At 38.9% G+C, this 19,818-nt stretch overlaps 1 protein-coding gene across 2 annotated transcripts in view; it reads right to left on the bottom strand.

Annotated features, from left to right (window-relative positions):
- Window positions 1-215: 215 nt before the first annotated feature.
- The window catches only part of TDRP (testis development related protein), a 30,213-nt gene continuing 10,610 nt past the window's right edge, over window positions 216-19,818 (bottom strand). The window contains exons 2-4 of one of the 2 annotated variants that reach the window (XM_074581707.1): window positions 17,166-17,225; window positions 6,313-6,416; window positions 216-4,102 (exon numbers count right to left, since the gene is read on the bottom strand). In XM_074581707.1, the coding sequence (XP_074437808.1) occupies window positions 3,757-4,102; window positions 6,313-6,416; window positions 17,166-17,225 (510 nt within the window). In that variant the 3' untranslated portion in view covers window positions 216-3,756. The remainder of the gene's footprint in view (window positions 4,103-6,312; window positions 6,417-17,165; window positions 17,226-19,818) is intronic. The other variant, XM_074581708.1, reaches the window with a different exon arrangement.

Raw genomic sequence — 19,818 nt, 5'->3', positions numbered from 1 at the left:
TAACAAGCATTTCAAAAAGTTTTGGAAATGGAGACAGATGCCAGGCTGAATTCCAAATTCACCTGGGCAGGGTCCTTGTCTCCCCAGGGCCTGGAGATGCAGGTCCCTCCCCTCCCTTTCACCTGCCCAGATGTGCGCCTCTGACCCACCTGGGTACAGGCAGAGGCATCACGATATAGGGGTTTTTTTCCCTAAGAATGTCACTTGTATGAATAAATTTTTCTGTTTCAGCTAGTTCACAATCTCTGATAAGAAGCATTTTGCCTAAATGTTCCCTGCTAAGTCTATTTAGACAGCAACAAAGCCAGCAGACCAGAGCAGAAGAATGAGAAGGTGGCAACAGGCTTCTTTCTGTAGCCGATCTACCGGTAACAGCGGCTGCTCTCACTCTGGCACAGCCCAGGACGTGCAGGTCTCACCTCCTTATGGGGCCCGTGTATGCAAAAGCATTCCAGGTCCTCCAGTTTACATGGAGCTGGCGAAATCTTCAGGGAAAGAATGTTGTGCTGCCCAAGCTTTCATAACAGCCAATAAATTAAGAAAAAAAAAAAAAAAGTGTTTAAACCCATAAATACCAGTAAAGCAAAGTATTTGCCGTTTGTCAAAACTAATGAATTCTTCCCACTGTGAAAGTAATGGGTGATGCTTTAAGTCTAGGATGCTGCAGCTCCTGAGGCAGCACGATTCACTGAGTTTGGACAAACATAGCTATTACTCCCTTGGCCGTATTCTGCGATGATGCAAGTAACGTCCACGCAGATGGGAATAGACTCACGAGACAAATAAAATGGGACCCCAAAAAAATATCAAAGGCAGCGGCATTTCAGTTCAAACTAAATCTTTATTCATATGGAAAATACTATTTTTCTTTTCAAATGATGCTAATAAATAAAAATACTCAGAAAGAACTTTGCTTAGAGTTAAGTGACCAGTTACAGCCACATGAAGCTTTTAATTCCCGTTAAAACCACGCCAACAATCATGCAGATTGGCTACGAGAAAGCAATATAAACTATACTTTATTTTGTGCAATCTTATCATACAATCTTAATGCTACCTTCTTCTAAACCATTTCACATAGATTGAAATGCAGTTTCAAAACAAATATTTAGGGACATATTCTACACTTATTCCACATATGGAGCTGTGTATAGCTTAAGCCCATAAATGTATAACGTAGTTAAGCATCAAAGAAGGTAAAAGAAAAAGAGGACCCCGTTCTGAAAATTCAGACAAGTTTATAAACGTAAAAGAAGAAAAGCTCACACCAGTGAGTTCTCAAAAGACAAATACATTATTAAAGCATAACAATAAATTATATTAAATTTAATAATGTTCATCCTTAGAACGATTATTTCTGAGGAAATATCACCTAAAAAGCACACAAAAACTTTCATCACTAGGAGTTGAACCTTAAGTTTACATATCTCGATTTCCCACTCAGATGTAATTTTGTTTTATAATAGGCTTCAGCTTTGTGAGCATCTTCTTTATCATACAATTAAAAACAAATTGAAAAATGTTGCAGTTAAGCTGCGCATCAAACGCATCATCAAGGTGAGAAACAGGCACTTGACAGTAAAATGTGCAAGGCAAAACCTTTACTGGTCACAGTATAAATAGATTCTTCAGGAGGGAAATTAAAAGTTCTCAGCCCATCTTTCCCAGCAAAATATTGAGGGCTGCCAGCAGATCTTTTTCTGTTCTTTTAGGTCAGCACCAACAACCAAACGAAATACTAGCTCATGCCTTAGAGGGTACTCCATAAACTATAAAAGGCAGCATACTTTACCCAAGAATCCTCTTTCCTATAATTAACCTCAGCATATGTACCTGCCAAAGGCAAATACGGGGTTTACTCACAGACTAAATGACGTGATATAAATGCTAACCCCTTCTCCTCTATTAGTATTTTTTTAAATATATAATGCCAATTTTACAAATATATTTGCCATTACAAGATTCTGTTTTGTAGCACAAAACACTGATGTTCTTTTATGTAAACTTAAGAACAATGTCTTTTAACATCCTATTAAAACCAGAAAAAAAAGAAAAACAAAAAAAAGCCAAAGAAACAAAAAAAAAACCCACCCATTTTGCTACAGTTTCCCTCCAGGCACATCTCAACAGGAATCTCAATAAAAAAAGGAAAAAAAAAAAAAGCTACGCAGGAACCGTAAGCCAGAAAACTATACATGAATTGGAAGAGAGAGGAGAAAGAGACAGCTAAGAAAGGAGTCACGTGGCAGTAACAGAAACAAGGTACAAGCTTAGAAGAAAATGGCATGCATCCCTTTTCACCAGCACAAGCTTCTTGCAAAAATAGGTTTACGAGATATCCATTATATAAAGGTATATGCTTTCTTGTGAAAATGCTGATTTTCTCTAAAATGCTAACTTGATCTTCTGACTGTACTGGCCATATTGCTAGGCAGTCAACAAGTTTTCAGTTCTGTTATACCAGTTTAACAATCAGGAAAGAGAAAAGGCCTACTGTTCAGGCTGTTTATGAAACTTTTGGTTTGATTTTTTTCCATGAACGTTAAAGTAGTATTTATGTAGGTCATACAAACAAAACAGAAACCAACTTTGGACCTGACATCAGCCGCACTGCTAATGAGAGACAATATGCTAGAAAGAGGCACTTTTAGTATTCTTATATACATTTCAAATCTCAAGTTTAACACTTCACCTTCTTTTACCAAAAATTAAAATATCAGTAGCTAATAAGACTGAGCTTTATAACAAAAATGCTTCAGAAGTTGTGTGCATGCACATACTTGCAATGGCTCAGTTACTCAGTTATCCTGAAAATGCCAGAGTATCACTCTGGCAATCACTGCTTATGGGGTTGGGGGCGAGAACAATACAGTACAAAACAAAAAAGTTGTTTGTAGAACAAGTATCAGCTATTGTAAAAATGAAAACACATGCCCTTCCGTAAGAAGCAACTTACCCCTAGATTCAGGGCTACAGATATTGAATATCGAGATCTTTTTATACTCTACTCACTGCTGCTTTCCAAATTTTCAATCATTTTTAATTTTGGCTTAACAAGCATCTCAAAAACTGAGAAGCTTAGCTTTGTCAAACAAAGTTCAAAATAAAAACCAAAACCAAACCCCTGGAAGACCCATTTGACCTGACTATTGGTGAAGATCCTGTGATGGAAGGAATTACCTTAGGATAGTATTTTCCCATTTCATACACAGTATAGCACATTGTGACAGTCGAGCATCTTGTGTGCACAAGCTGAAGCATACGCTGAGGCTGAAGATTTGGAAAACAGTCTACTAAGTATAAGCATTCTCCCTGCAGGCAACAGATCACTATTCTTAGTTAAAAAGGGACAGCATCAAAACTAAAATTTTGAGTGGCCCTCAAATACCAGAATAAAAACAGGACCTCAGGCTAGTGGAAGTTCCTACATAAGGCAGTCAAATTTACAACCAGTGTATACATTCACTAAGGAATTACTTTTTTTTTGGTAAAACCAACAATCCAACATACTGCAGAGTCTGAATGTGAAATATAGGCACAAAATAGATTCTCTACCTTTTTCAGTGTGGAAAACATAGCTATTTAACAATGTAATAAGAAAATTTATATCAGGTGAGCAAAAATTTGTAACAATCTGAATAAAACAAAGTACTGTATAAAGGTGCAATATTGAGCAGATTTGATTTTGGTTTAAACACACGAGTAAATCATGGAACCTTTCTCTTATCATCTATAAAGTATTCCACATTACCAGCATCATTCTAGTTCTTCCCAGTTGTCAGTAAGGTTACCTTTGCTTTGACGTCTAATACTAACCAGCTTTCCAGCTGATTTGATGCTCCACCTGGAGCTGTTTCCTGAGCTGGCCAGGTTTGTGTATTTTGTGGAGCCTTTGGTTTCATCTTCCCAGCCTGACCAGGCTGTATAGTCACTTAAAGTAGCTGCTGCGTCGCTGGTAGAGTCAGCAGTGGTAATCTGCGGTGGTTCCCATCCCTCAATCTCATCTGGTTTCCTAGATGGGACATTCTGCTTTATCACCAAACTGTCCCAAAAACCTGGCTTCTTTTCAGACTTCATCTCTTCCTTTAACTTCAGGTTTGTTCTAGAAAATAACAATGATGAGGTGATTAATTTCTTCATTTAACAATGCATGTAATAGTTACTAATAAGCATTCAATTATTTTATTATGTTTTATAGTAAGGAATGTTAATCAGTTGTGAGCCTATGACAGCACATCCCTTATTGTCAACTTCAGGAAAAACACCCTCATATACATGTAAACCTAAACGCAGTCGAATCTTGCTCTGATAAATCCGAAGTGGACTGAGTACGGCCATTTCCTACTACAAAAGAACTTAGACTCCTCACCCCGCACCGGTGAATTACACTGAACTGCCTTTGGAAAGGTATGAAGTATTTTAGCATGCATTAGAAAAATTTAGGACTTTAACCAAAAAAACCCAAAAAGCAAACCCAGAGCTAGGGTAGTTGAAGGAATAGGAAAATGTCTTGTCAACCACCAGCTTTAACGATCACTTACTATCTTCCTCACTTTCATATACCTGTTATCACCTTGCCAGTTAAACCTTATACCCAAAAATAGTCGATGTACTCAGTATTAAGACTTTAAAGACACCAGCATTTTTTTTATAAAGATCTGCACAATATTTTGAAAACAGCTATTTTGTATTTCTGGTAAGAACTCCCAAAATTCCCCTCCCAAAACTAAGAAAAAACAACATTTTCTCTCTCAAAAAGATATTTGAAAGGCTACTCATATTATTACATTTTTTATCCTGTTAAGAACCTTCAATATTAATTATTTCATATTTGCAATGTGGAGTATTTAAAATACAGAATGTCAAATGTTTATGCATAAGTTTATATGCAGGGTTAAGTTTATAATAAAATAACGGACCACAAGGAAAGGCTGAATACCAGTGATGAAACACACAACCTTCAGGGTTCAATGAGCTAAACGTTAGGAGCATACAAAGTCCTTAGCCACAAATACAACCACCATTGAATTTTTTTTTTAGTATTTCTATTTAGAAGAGCTTTTTTCCATTAATTAAAGCTTGACACTATCGTATTTAACTAGAAGCAACTGAACCAATACCTTTAAAATTACTTTTCCTGAATTTTGTATTTACAATTAGACTATTCAGAATTTTCATCTTGCTAAAGCCAGTCACAGACTCAGAATATTTTTCTCATATTTCATGAGTAGGCACTTCAAAAGTTGTATTTTTCTTTAAAAGTAAAATAAAAATCGTGGTATAGAGTTATAGGGAAATACCCACAAACTTAAAATACAGGCAGTTTTCGTAGTAATGCTAAAGTAGCTTTCTACATTTGCGGTAACTCTGATTTCATCCTTCTGCTCTCTTCACAGGGTTTCTTGATTATTATATTCAGCATCAATTGCAAAGAATCCCTGAAGCAAGCTAATACCCGTAAAATTGTACAGGGACAGTAGCTGGGAACTTTTGGGAAGTGTTATTGAACAGGCTCAAATGGAAATGGCAATACATGTATTTATATTCTAAATTGTTTATACACACACCCACCCCCCTCTGCAAGTACATATATACAGTTGCATACTGTAATATATGTATTTCAAAGTAAACTGGAAACAAGACATACTACAGCAAGTCTTCTAAATCTAATATTTAGCTGGAATAGCTATACTGAAAGGTGGCACATTTTTTCCTGTTTGTAACCAAGGTAGGCAGCACATGTAGGTAAAGCCTACGTATACTTGTAACAGCAAAATAGTCTGTTCTGGGAAAAGGTCTATTCTGTTCAGAGAACAGCTCTAACCGAGCCGGCAGCGGAACTGTTCCAAGTAAGCACCTCAGCTCTGACAGGGAAGATTTGCAGATCCTGGGTATAGCTACTCCACTTAACCTTTTTAGGTGTAGACAAGACTTCAAAAGAGAAAGTAAAGCATGTAAAAAAGGGAATTTGTAAATTCAACTATAATTAATCCTTAAGGGGGAGGGTGGGAATGACACTTTTACTCAGAAACCTTTACTCCTTTTCTACGGTAAAAAATTATTATGCAGCTAAATTCTCTTTGCTTCTTGACAGAACTAAAAATATCCGTCCTTTCCTAATACGGCATGCCTTATCCATTGTAAGCTGAACCTATACATAATTCTGAAACGCCCATAAACTTTTGTCTGTGATTGAACTTCCAGGAATTCAACACTACTGCTTCTCAGTGCCTACCTTCACTACTTAGCACAGCTATTTTCTGTTCCAGTTTGTGTATTTTGATAGTAAACAGACCAATTGGTTTTACTCACCCTTTGGATTTGGGAGACTTGCATCCTGCTAGCAATTGTTGTTCGTCATCTTTATTGAACATCGACGTCACCTCCTTCCAACCCCGGAAACTTGCACCTTGAACCTATACAGAGAAGCAAAGATCCTCATAAATATGAATTAAGGACTTACAAGCACAGAATGCAGCTGCCAGTGCTGTCTCTGGGTGGCGGACAGGTAGGGTTGTTGCTGCCTGCAGAGGATGGATGCGTTTTGAAACAAGCAGGCTGGGTTACTGCAGCAAGAGCTCTTTCCTGCTGAGCAAAGAGTACAAAACCTTGCCAGTTTGCAGAGGCTGGCAAGACATGTCAGTGAGGACAGCTGGGCTCCTGGATGCTCTTCTGCAGGAAGGAGCTGCTGGCTCCATTTTAGCATATCACAGTAAGAAGGGAATCTGTGCAGCTTAGGAAACAGTCTAAGGGGCCTCAGTAGACAGAAATGAAATGAACAGTCATTGCAGGAATCATAGAACAGTTTGGGTTGGAACTAGATGATCTTTAAGGTCCCTTCCAACCTCCCTGCCATGGGCAGGAGCAACTCCCACTAGACCAGGTTACTTAAAGCCCCAGCCAAGCTGGCCTTGAACACTTCCAGGGATGGGGCATCCACAACTTCTCTGGGCAACCTGTTCCAGTGTCTCATCACCTTGACAGTGAAGAATTTCTTCCTAATATCTAATCTAAATCTGTCCTTTTTCCATTTAAAACCATTACCCCTCGTCCTACCATTACACTCCCTGATAAAGAGTCCCTCCCCAGCTTTCCTGTTTGCCCCCTTTAAGTACTGAGGGGGTCTACAAGGTCTCCCTGGAGCCTTCTCTTCTCCAGGCTGAACAATCCCAACTCTCTCAACCTGTCCTCATAGGAGAAGCGCTCCAGCCTTCTGATACTCTTTGTGGCCCTGCTCTGGACCTGCTCCAACAGGTCCATGTCTTCCCTGTGCTGAGGGCTCCAGAGCTGGATGCAGTACTCCAGGTGGGGTCTCACCAGAGCAGAGTAGAGGGGCAGAATCACCTCCCTTGCCCTGCTGGCCACGCTTCTTTTGATGCGGAAAAGGACCACAACAGACAGGACAACCAGCTGAATTATGAAACTCTTAAGATTTAACCTGCTTTGAACTCATTGTTCCTATTTTTAACTCACCAAAACTATTTCTTATGGCCCTGCAAGCAAAAAGGTTAGGAGCATTGGCTCACCACTGAAATGCAACACATGGCACTTGTACATTACAGTGTGCTCTCTAAATTTACTGTGACCATTAAACATGTAGGATAAATGATTTTTTCAACATTAAGTGTTTGAGTCCCTCTCCCCCAAAGCAAAACAAATAGGTATCGGTTATTTTTATTTTGATAGTATGCTGAGGGACTCTAACAGCAGTGCACACACGTGCGCTCAGCACAGAATATGAAAGCTGCTGTTCCTCCTTGCAGGGTCCAGTAAGAATGGCAGAGTGACAGTCTAACAGTGTTACTTGATTACATTAAAAAAAATCAACAATACATTATGAAGTATAATAAACAATCAAAACAAAGTTGTAGTTGTCAATATGAGTGAAGGTTAATTCATCACCTGTTGTTATTTCTGCAGAACTCATTGGTGCAAATTAGTATCAATTTGATATTTAGGTTTTAATTGATTACAGTTTATAACTGATACATCCAGGCTTTAAAACATATGAAACATCACCTACGATTTGAGTACAAACAGCAGACAGGAAAATACTGCTACCACCACCACCTCACCTTAAGAAACCCATAACCTCTACCATTTGCAGGAGTGCCCTTGTTATCGCATATTAGTCACGGATTATTTCCATCTCTTGCTCTCCTGTTCCACTGTGTCCTACACCTTCACTTCTCACCCACCTTCCCCTCCTCACATCTGAACCGCCTCAGCTCCTCTGACTCAGGAGACAGAGCAGGTCCATTTTAGGATCAGAAGGAAGGTCTAACCCAGACTCAGTTTCACTTTGGTTAGATACAAACATGGATCCAGCTTTGGGCAAAGCTCTGGAGAACTCTGAAGAGGGAAGGCTGAGCAAGGCCAGTGCAATTTCCAGCTCTCGCAAGGGGATATGGACAGATCAGGTACGGGAGAGGTAGGTTCACCACAACCCAGGCCTCCACAACTGCTCTGCTCACCTCTTCCTAAACCCATGCCTAATCTTACCATAAACCACAGCATTCCTCATGGCTTCACAAGGAAAACAACAGCTTCTCTATATATTTTTTTCTACTATGAGAATAAAGTGAGTACAGATTATAAGAAGCAAACTTTCATGTTTAATTTAAACATACGCTATTTTTAATTATGTTAAAAATATGGAGACAGCTAACTTCAACTTTGCATCCCTGTGGCAGGCTCACCATAGAATGATAGAATAGTTTGGGTTGGAAAGGACCTTTAAAGGTCATTGAGTTCAACCCCACTGCCATGAGCCGGGACATCTTCAACTAGATCAGGTTGCTCAGAGCCCCATCCAACCTGACCTGGAATGTTTCCAGGGATGGGGCATCTACCACCTCTCTGGGCAACCTGTGCCAGTGTTCCACCACCCTCACAGTAAAGAATTTCTTCCTTCTATGTAGTCTAAATCTACCCTCTTTTAGTTTAAAGCCATTGCCCCTTGTCCTATCACTACACTCCCTGCTAAAAGTTTGTCCCCAGCTTCCGTGTTGGTCCCCTTCAAGTACTGAAAGGCTGCAATAAGGTCTCCCTGGAGCCTTCTCTTCTCCAGGCTGAACCCCTCCAACTCTCCCAGCCTGTCCTCATAGCAGAGGTGCTCCAGCTCTCTGATCATCTTCATGGCCCTCCTCTGGACCTGCTCCAACTCACAGAAGACTGGTCCTGTTGATAGTATAAAACAAAGCCAGACAAGCTGCAGATGATACCTTCAAACAGATACCTTGCTATACAAAATCCTTGTGTTCAAACAATCAGTGTCTCCAAGCTGTACACAACATTTAATGCTTCTGTGGTGTAAATAATGGTCTAAAACCTCAATTTCAGTCCATGAAGGCCTAATCCTGTTATCTGTTTCTGTTGTTCAGTTAAATTCTGTAACAAGTTTAATTTGTTACTCTGATTTGGCTTCCTCTCACTGTGAAGTACTTCATCCACAACAAACTTCCAAAAAATGGAAGAATCTCCAAGAAGTTAGCTGCTGAAAGAAGTAGTCTGTTCAAAAGGGAAAAAAAAAAGGGAAGAAAGAAAAAGAAAAACTCTAGAAAGTGCTTAGCTTTTCATATGTTAAAAAAATCCTTCATCTTCTCAAATTCTGCTTTTTCAGGCCTTTTTGGGAAGGAACCTTTGCTACCATAGTCAAACCCACAGTTAAAAGCAGCACGTAACAACTCTTATTGCCTCTTACTGCCTTTAGGCCTTGAAACTGAAAAAAGACCCAAATATACCTCAGTGATCTAACTTATATATAAGCTTGTCTTTCTTCACTAATGATGTTTCATCAAGCCATTGCCACATACTAAGTCTGAAGATAAAAAAGACAAAAACAACAGCAACCCCCCCACACCTTCTTACTGGTTTTCAGATAGCAATTTAATACAGAGAACTAGATTAACTTAAATAATATGTGCCTTTAAAGAACAGCATTGGTGAAAGACTACTTGGAGATAGGCATTTATACACACACTTACGTTCAACGTAAAAAAGGATATACCTACCCATACACCTTCTTTTAATCTAGAACACCATACACACTTCAACAAAACAACTTCAACCTTTGCTGCATTGTTTTGGATACCCAAGCAATCCTCCAGCCAAACACACACACACGCCCCACAAAGCAAAAAACCAACAAACCAACCAAACAAAAAAACCAACCAAACAAAAAAACCATCCCAAAACAAAACCCAAAACCAAACACCACCAAAACATTTTCATAATAAAGTCCTGTTAATATCTAGCCTCAAGCTTTCTGTATTTTTAACTTTGGACATTTTTAAATTAAGCCTTATTCTGATTTACAGGTATCTTTAAGAACAATTATTAGAAAAGCTCTATTCAATGTCAAGCAGATAGCATGTGCAGGTCCCCAGATAAAAATTTACAAACTCTGCACTCTTTCTAACTGTAGGTAAATAAGTACCTACATACAAATTGTACCATTCCTTTGATATTTTCATAAACAAATACACCCACAATGGATCCATGGCATTTGGTAGGTACATACAAGGGTAATAACCGTGTAGCAGATTCTGATTTATTCTTCTCTCAACTAGTCCTTAGAGGAAATGTACACTAAACCTTTAAGCCACGCTTACACCACTTATTTATTTGTGGTTTCCGAATAAAACACTGCCAGGATAGCCTACATAAGGGCATCAATGTCCAAGTAGACCATATTTTGCTAATATGTGATAAAACTCATTGCACAAAGCCTACTGCATATTAAATGGACTAGGCTGAAAGAATCCTCCTAAGTGAAAGAGTAAAACCAGAACCTCTGCTCACCACACTTAAGCCTCCTCTTCCACACGTGCCTGTACCAGTGCTGATCTCCTGAAGCATCTTTTCACTCAGCTGAAAAGGAGCGAACAGCTCGCTCTTGACAGTCTTCTCAGTGGTACCATACTTAAGAATACAAACCTTAGCAGAGGAGGAGGTCAAATACTTATTTCGCACTTTCAGAAGCTTTTTTTTAACTACTGAACTGTTTAAGACAACAATCTTTTTTTTTTTTTTTTTTTTACTATGGCTCTCATGTAACTCTGTCACGTACTAAAATCCCTCAAACCAGCCTGCTGCATTTCTGTATTTCTTTTCATTGTTCTTTAAAGACTTTTAACCTACAGACAAGCACCACCACCAATGCAGCTGAACAGTTACAGCTGTATCTGCTGGTAGCTACAGCTCAGGAAGAAGCTCTTGAAACCACCATTCTCTGAAACCATCAGTTTGACACACGGTGGCTGCAAAGCCAAGAAATGCTGGGAACCATCACAAAAAGGATTAGAAAAATTCAGACAGCAGATCCATAAACGATCTATTTAGAGGGATGCACCCACTAATATCTTAGAACAATGATTCTTGATGTTAGGGGAAGAGGCCCTAGAAACTGGGCAAGTGCTGCTCTCCCTGAACAGCATCTCCCATTGCCACAGTCAAAGACAGACTGCCAGACTGGCTGGGCCAGTCTCTGAATCGGCTGGGAATTTCTTACATTCTTAGAGAGCACGTGGAGAAAGACCCAGGCCTCAGAACAATTAGCTTCCTTGCAATGGATGTCAAAGGAAGGTCAATAAGTAAAAAAGAGGTGACACTTTGGTAAGCTGACTCCTCAACCCACCAGAGATTTATTTTATGTAAAATATTTGTTATGCAAAGTATGAAAATACTATACTGATATGGTCTTAAAGCATCACTCCACTTGCAGAAGTTCTGTATTTCATTTTTATGATGTAACTGTCTACACAAAACTCAAAAGTACAACCCCCTAAAATTTTCAAAAAAGTTTATACACATAACTGACTAGCTTGTGTTCTCAAACCTTTAAAGTATTTTTCCATGTGTCAGTGGTAAAAGAAATAACTCAACATCCAAAGTTCACAGAACCAACACAGCCTTACAGCTGGAAGGGACCTCTGGAGACCATCCAGTCCGACCACACTGCTCAAAGCAGGGTGAGCTTGAGCAGATTGCCAAGGATCATGCACAGCCGGGCTCTGAGTATCTCCACAGCTTGAGGATCCACAACCTCTCTGGGCAACCTGTTCCAGGGATTGACTGCCCTCATGTTGAAAACATTTTTTCTTATGTTTAAATGATATTTCTTCTATTTCAGTTTGTGCCCATTGCATCTTGTCCATTCACTGAGCACCACCAAAAGAGTCAGACTCCATCTTCTTTACACCCTCCCTGCTGCTCGTGAACATGCAGAAACTTTTCTTTTTGCTCTTCATTTTCCTCACCAGATTTGACTCTCAGTGGGTTTCATCTTTAATCCCATCCCCGCACGCTCAAGGAGTGTCTACATTCCCCCCAGGTCACTTGACCTGGTTTCCACACTCTGTATTCTTCCCTTTTGTGTTTGAAGTTTTTCAGGAACATTTTTTTCATGCAGACAGGCCTCCTGCCACCTTTGCTTCTTTCTCTGCTTGATGGGATGGGCTATTCTTGAGCTTGGAGGAAGCAATCTTTGAAAATCAAAGCTGATTGATACCACCAGGTATACACTCAAAACTCCATGTTAAAAAAAAAAATAAATTAAAATCAAGTTAAATGCCCATAAGGGACTGCTAAGAAAAGAGAGCACTATTAAGAAGGACTAGAATTGTTAACATCAAATGTTAGAAAGTCAAAACCATTAGAGGACCAGGTTGGATGCTGCAGGCTAGTATTTTTAAAAAATGACAATGAGAAACAAAGCAGAAATTTCTCAAGATTACAGACCGGTCTCATACCCATTTGCCTATGGGAACATGGAGTATGCTTACCAGAACAACCATTAGTAAAGCTTCTTCCGTATCTTCCATTTTAGATTATGAAAATCTGTGCAGCACAATGCCCTGTGCAATCACCTAAAAGGATCAGCAGAAGTGAAATTACACATGCATATTAATCCACCAACTGGCAGACTACTGAAAAACCATTATCATTGTCTGTCCCAAGAGCATCTAAAGACCTCAAGCCCAGAGCACAGATTCTTCCACTTCAGTAGAGGAAATTCCAGCTTATGAAGTACTCTTTCTCCACCATGAAAAGGATGCCATTTAATTAGCGTTTCTGAAACTGTGAGTACAAGTAGTCGCTTCTAGAACATCATGTAAAGGATGCAGTCTGTATCCCTAGTCAAACTGTCTGCTCTTTCTTGCTCTGTTTCCTTCTGCTTTGCTGATGCTTCATGTCCGTGCCCATCTGTCAGACAGACTCCCAGAAAGAAATCTCACAAGGTGGCAGAACTGGTTTATCAGACACTGCTGCTGAAAACGGTCAACCCAGTCCGTTACCTGCTCACATTAATACCACCTCCCTTATGCTATGGTTTTGTACCTGTGTGATACTGTGGAAAACCACCTCAAGTCACAAAGCCAGCAGAAATCTAACTCATTCATTTTTTGCATTCTTTTGGGTTAATGATAAAAATCAGCTCATTGAAAGATGCCAGAGTCAGACGGACACCAAAAAAATGTGGAAGTTAAGCATAAGCTACTATATCAGCTCAAGCACCCTTTGAAAGTTGCAGTCATCTATTGACTTCATTCCACACATACAGCTTTGTACATACAGGATGACTTCCCCAAACTCGCCCCCTAAGCTCCACTCTGTAAGTGTAGTAAGGGTTTTCTGCTTTGTTACCTGTATTGACTCAAGGGAATCAACTGCATATAAATTGCATATGTTGACTACCATTTTTCTTTCTATAGATAAAACAGGAAACAAATGTCTACTGACAGTTAGCTTTATAAAGTGCCCCAGAAAGGGACAACTCTTAAATTGGAAGTCTCCAACAAAATTGAAAGATACTACTACCAGAAATGACTTTAGGTATACCATTTTTCACCACATCAACAAATTCTGATGATTTACATGACTCTCAGTTTCCCATACTAGGTAAACAGCCAATGCATAATAAATGAACAATCAAAGAGTCTACTGGGAAACAGTAAAGCATCACTAAGACGACTTCAGTTAATTTTACTGTCAAAGGTACACAGTTAATCATTAGAGCTCTACTAGGAGCAAGAGGGTTCATGAAAAATTAGGCTAAAAGGCAACAAACCAGGAATACTAAGAGTTGGGTACAAACTAAAGAACTAGATCAGTCCTAAAAGCAAATTTTAAAAGTACATTGCACAAAAAGAGTATGTAGGTACAGATGAACGTATATTAAAGAGGAAGACTGTGTAAATTTAACTGAAAACAGTTAAATCCATCCATCAGATGGATGTGGTTAATATACACGAACACCTTATTATGGGAGAAAAAAAAAAATATTACTCTGACTCTGAAATGGTAGTGCTTTATGCGTGGGTAACAGTACTTTCAATATATTCCAGTTAGACTTTTCTACTTCCCGACTGCCTGGCCAGCAGTGCTCTGGAGCACCGAAGTCCCTCTCTGCCAGCTACAAGAAGCCACATAACAAGAGTCTTAGCAACCAAAAATAGCAATTACAGCGGATTCTTGCTATATACCTGCAGTGAGAATCAACGTGTTCAATGCCTTTGTGCAGTTAAGCAGCTAATCCCTAAAAAGTCACTGCTCGGCATGTATGAAATGAGGTTTCCAGAAATTTATATTCTGACCAAGTTTTAGCAGAACTTCACAAGTATTTTCACAGAGGATTGACAACTGGTGAATCAAAACCCTCCAGAAAAGTAGAGGCACTCCACAAAACACTTGCAGACATTTTTTATAAATGTAAACAAAACGAACGGATTTTCCTCTCAACCTTGACTGAGAAGAAACAATTGTTTGTCCTACGGCTTCCCTCCCTCCTCCCCTGAAAAAAATGAACCTAAAATAAAAAGCTAGAGATGGAATTTCCCATGTAAGTACCTTACAGTTCAATAAAATTACAACTGTTTTATAATAAAAAAAATGCCAGTCAGCTTTAATTAAAGAAGAATTGTTCCCACATTATAGGAAACTTATTCATAACATGCAAGAACTCAAATAACAGAAAGTGAAAAAGCAATCCCCTTCTAAATTTATCTTCCAGATATCAAAGCATTTGAAGGGGAACTTTCTCAACTCAACCACCTGCCGGTGTGCAGATCAACACTTAGTCTATTCTGTGGTGCACCTGAGCTCCAGGATTTGGCCCTACCTGAATCATAGAATGGTTTGGGTTGGAAGGGACCTTTAAAGGTCATCTAGTCCAACTCCCCTGCAATGACCCGGGACATCTTCAACTAGGATCAGGTTGCTCAGAGCCCTGTCCAACCTGACCTGGAATGTTTCCAGGGATGGGGCATCTACCACCTGTCCGGGCAACCTGCATTTCACCACTCTAAGAGTAAAGAATTTCTTCCTTCTATGTAGACTAAATCTACCCACTTTTAGTTTAAAACTATTGCCCCTTGTCCTATCCCAACATCTCCAATTTCATTATTAAAATGATTTATTTTGTTTCTCAAAACTTTTTGTCTCTTTTCAAAAGCTGGCCTAGTAACAACTGTAGACAAAGTCTTCACCGTGCTTTTAACTCAGAAGCTCAGCATGTAGGTGAAACTCCCAAGATTAGCTTTGCAGACGCCAAAGGGCCAGGCACAGCGCGAACACCGGTTCCAGATTTCTGCATTTCACGGAGCACCACTAGAGGGTTCACAGTTCCTCACTTTGAGATGTCACGAGGAGTTTTAACCAGCTATACCTGCCTTTCAGGAGAGCCGTGAAAAGGAAACTAGAAAATTCAGCATTGCAGTTAGCCTGTTGTCATGCTGAGTGGGCAGCTTCCTGCAGGAGCAGAAACTAAGACCATTTTCCAACCTCCACCTCCAGCCATCAGGACCAGCTCCTACTTTTGCACCTCCAAACCTAGGCCAAAGGCTTTCCTCTGAAAATGGGCATCAGGACTGTCTTAAAACTCAGGCTTTAAGAGAGCAGGAAGGCTGTCTCCCTAAAGGGCAGACATACCCTTCACCCACTGCCCTTTTCTTCGAGAACTTCATTGTTCTTCACCATACTGCTTCAACACGGAGACTGCTTTATTCATGACATGTGCATGCTGAAAAAGCCACATGTACAATTCATCAGCCTTTTATTAATATATTAAAGATTTCGGAACTTCTGGAACATCAATGTACTGACAGCTTCTAAGACGACAGAAGAACCAAATAAAATACAGAAAGTGCTTTCAGAAACAACAAGAAAGAGAAAGTGAGAAGGGTAAGGTGTTTTTTTGTGAATACATTTTTAAGACAAGAGGGGTTTACTTTAAAACACAAAAATACCGCAGCTCAGTTGTTTGCCTTCCTGAGTGACTATGGGTCAAAAAAAAAAAAGCTTCACTATAAAATAAATTCTTTCCCTAAGCATTCATCATCTGGCATAAAATGAACAGTAGTTTATATTTTCTTAAAAAGGAATGCATTTCTTCTAAAACGTAGAAAAAGGTATAGTACTATCTCACTTTTCAGTGAAAATCAGGCTGCATCTGAAGTAGAACAAAAAGAAGAGGCAAATGTTCTGTGTATACATACATATTAATGTAAAGTATTCTATTACACTAATGAAACTATTTTAAAATGCTTTTCTCTATACCTATGGAATTTCAAAACAAGCTCTAGCGTATCATAACAACTTCCAGTTCTTTCATCTTCTACTAATGTATTTTAAGAACATTAAAAAAAATTCTTGGACACATATCAAGGTAAAAAAAAAGTAACTTGTATGCCTCCTTTTCTTTTCTGAAAGAGATATGAGATAAAAGTCCTTAATCTCTTGTGGTCAGAGAGACAGCTGAGATACCTACAATCAAATAAATAACCCAAATCCCGTCTACTTTTCATGTTTTCATTGCCTGTTACAGCTAATATTTAGTGCTTCCTTAGACTTCAGTTATTCCTGTGGCTGCTTATTTTTATTTTGTCTTTTAATATCTATCATGTGGAAGAAAAAAAAATAAATACTTGTTTCCTCCCTATAATGAAAGGAAGTAAGGCAGCTTTCTAACTAATACTGCACTACTAATATTACTTCAGTGACAGTCCCATGACCAAATATCGTAAGCAATTAGAAAATCATCAATGAAGTACATAACTATACACCTTAATCAGGCTGTACATGAAAACCAGGTAACTTTCTAACATAAACTGACTGAGATATATATTATATAAAACATGTTACACCACCAAAGAACAGGTATTTACCTTTGTTGCAAGTTGTGACACTGAAGATGAAACTTCATCATGAAGAAACTGGTCTTTATTCTCAAAAACAAAAGGATAAAGATAAAAAAAGGCCCATAGTCAGTTTTGGTTTGACAATCAGCAGTGACACATTTTAGAGTATTCATAAACGCTTTTATTCTATTCAGCCCATCATAAAGAAAACTGACAAAATATGATCACAATGCAAAACTAAGCGAACACCACTACTAAAGTAAAAAATGTGAACACAACTGCATTTAGAATGATGAAAAATGCTGCACCAGAAGTAAAAAGCAAAACCAAACCCCTACAAAACCAAAAACTCCACAGCCCAAAGAGAGATCAAAGAAACCCTTGCATCATAACAATTTTAGTACAATTAGAATTAAAAATTTAATTTGCGTCTTAATAATCATGTCTGAATTTTTTGGGTCTACACTGATTTTCCGAATACCATACTAGATGATGGTCTATGCAGTGTCTGTAGGCTGAGCGCAGAAGAATGTCCCAAGATTATTTCCTCCTTCATGTTAAAAAGCATTACATTTCCTTAACTCAACGACAGACTTTTGCCCACGTTCCTTTCCCCTCCATTTATAACTGTGTATTTCTGAAGAAAAACAGAGTACTGAAGATGTTAATGAAGGTAATTCATTAGGGTAGCATTTCTGCCCATCTCTGAATTAAGCTGGTGTCAGTACGCCCAGGCCATCCTGTTACTATCAACGTTCTCCTCAAGACAGGACAAGATCAGTGTTGGGAGCACTTTAGAGGCCAAAGAAAGATATAGGAAGTGGGGCGTAGCGGACAGGAATCATGTAATTTAAATTTCTTCAATTTATGCTTTAATGAGAAAAAGTACTACTTTTTTTTTTGCTCTGCATGTAACTCTGAATACAAACAGTCCCCAAGTACAAAACAAGAACAGCTACCTGTAACTGTAATTATTTAACTCCAGTTCCAAGAAAAAACAAAATTACAACAGAATGGTTTATGGAAAGTGTCTTCAAAGTGGCAATTTCAGAGAACCCCTGTATTCACTTTGGTGTATCTTCTGCTTATGTCAGGCAATTACTGTTTCAAAACCAAATTTATCAATTCCTTCCTTTTCAACTGAATTAAATGTTAAGGAGCTGATATGCTCTTAGTTCCATAAGCTTAATTTTCTTTTAGAGTAACTCCACACGCAAATATCCCAAGACACACAAAACACACAGCATCCCAGCTCCTATGCATTACCAGAGAACTCCTTCACTTTACTAACAGCATCAGAAAGAGGTGTGAAAGGCGGCATGAGAAGCATTAGATATTTCTAGTCATGTGGGGGACCACATGTTACCAGCTTCATTTTGAGAGACCAGCTTCAAATCCTATGCATCTTTTTTTGTTATATTTATTTTTTATAAATATATTGTTTTATATTTATTTATTTGCCTACTAACATTTCTGTTTACTTTACAGGCAGTATTTTGTACTATACACGGGACAGGGATGGAGTTAGGAGCATTTCTAGAAACAGCGTGAAGACCATCACACTATAGTTCAATAATAACTGTATGTTGAAGTGTCCTGTAGCGATAGGACAAGGAAACTAAAAGAGGGTAGATTCAGACCAGGTATAAGGAAGAAATTTTTTTATGATGAGGGTGGTGAAACACTGGCACAGGTTGCCCAGAGAGGTGGTAGATGCCCCACCCCTGGAAACATTCCCGGTCAGGTTGGACGGGGCTCTGAGCACCCTGATCTGGTTGAAGATGTCCCTGCTCATTGCAGTGGGTTGGACTAGATGACCTTTTAAGGTCCCTTCCAGCCCAAACTATTCTATGAAATAAAGTGATTTGCAGACAGATCTTTACTTGTTGGGGCAGAATAAAAAGTCTTGAACTCCTATTATCATCCAAAATGAGAATATTCCTTCCCGTGGATCTTAACAAGTTATTTAACTTCTAGATTTCAGTTGGCTGTCTTTAACACAGGAGAATATTATTGTAGATGGGATACCAAAAATGACGAAGTTTTGTGTAGTACTCTAAAAAGAAATTCAATTACTTTTTCCTTTTTTCTTTCTCTCCTTTTAAGAGAATCATTGGCAATGTTTTAAATGGAAACACCACACACATATACCATGTCAGAAATTTCCTTGTTTCTCCTCAACACGCTCAAACATTTGGATGAGGTTGCAAAGCCTTAGACTTAACATGATGGCATCTCTGCTGGGACACAGGATAAGAGCTAGAGAATACTTCATCTGATTTGTCGAAATTTTTCCCAAGAAGAAGAAAAACCAAAAAGAAAACAAGAACTAGAAGAGCCTCTAGGGGAAGTATAGGAAGAGGAGAAATTATCTCAGACATCCAGAGCTGGCAGAGCAACCAGTTTCAACAACCAACAATACTGTCTCCAGAACAAATAAGACACTGTTAGTACCTTCCAAAGAAATAACACCTCTCATTTTAATTCTTGCAGCTCTCCAAGTATCTTAAGAAGGATAATAAAAATATGAAAGTGCATAAAGAGACTTCATGCTCTACTACAGAGAAGAGAAAAGATGAAAGAGTGAAGGCATACAGCCTCTAGCAAGCCAGAGCACAAGGAAGCAAGAGTGCGAAGCTACTTTCACACTGAAAGCTTCTATGGGAAAACAGAGAGATGC

The sequence above is a fragment of the Larus michahellis genome, chromosome 3 (genome assembly GCF_964199755.1).
Source record: "Larus michahellis chromosome 3, bLarMic1.1, whole genome shotgun sequence".
In the NCBI taxonomy this organism is placed as follows: Eukaryota; Metazoa; Chordata; class Aves; order Charadriiformes; family Laridae; genus Larus; species Larus michahellis.
This window is presented reverse-complemented; position numbering and strand designations above follow the sequence as displayed.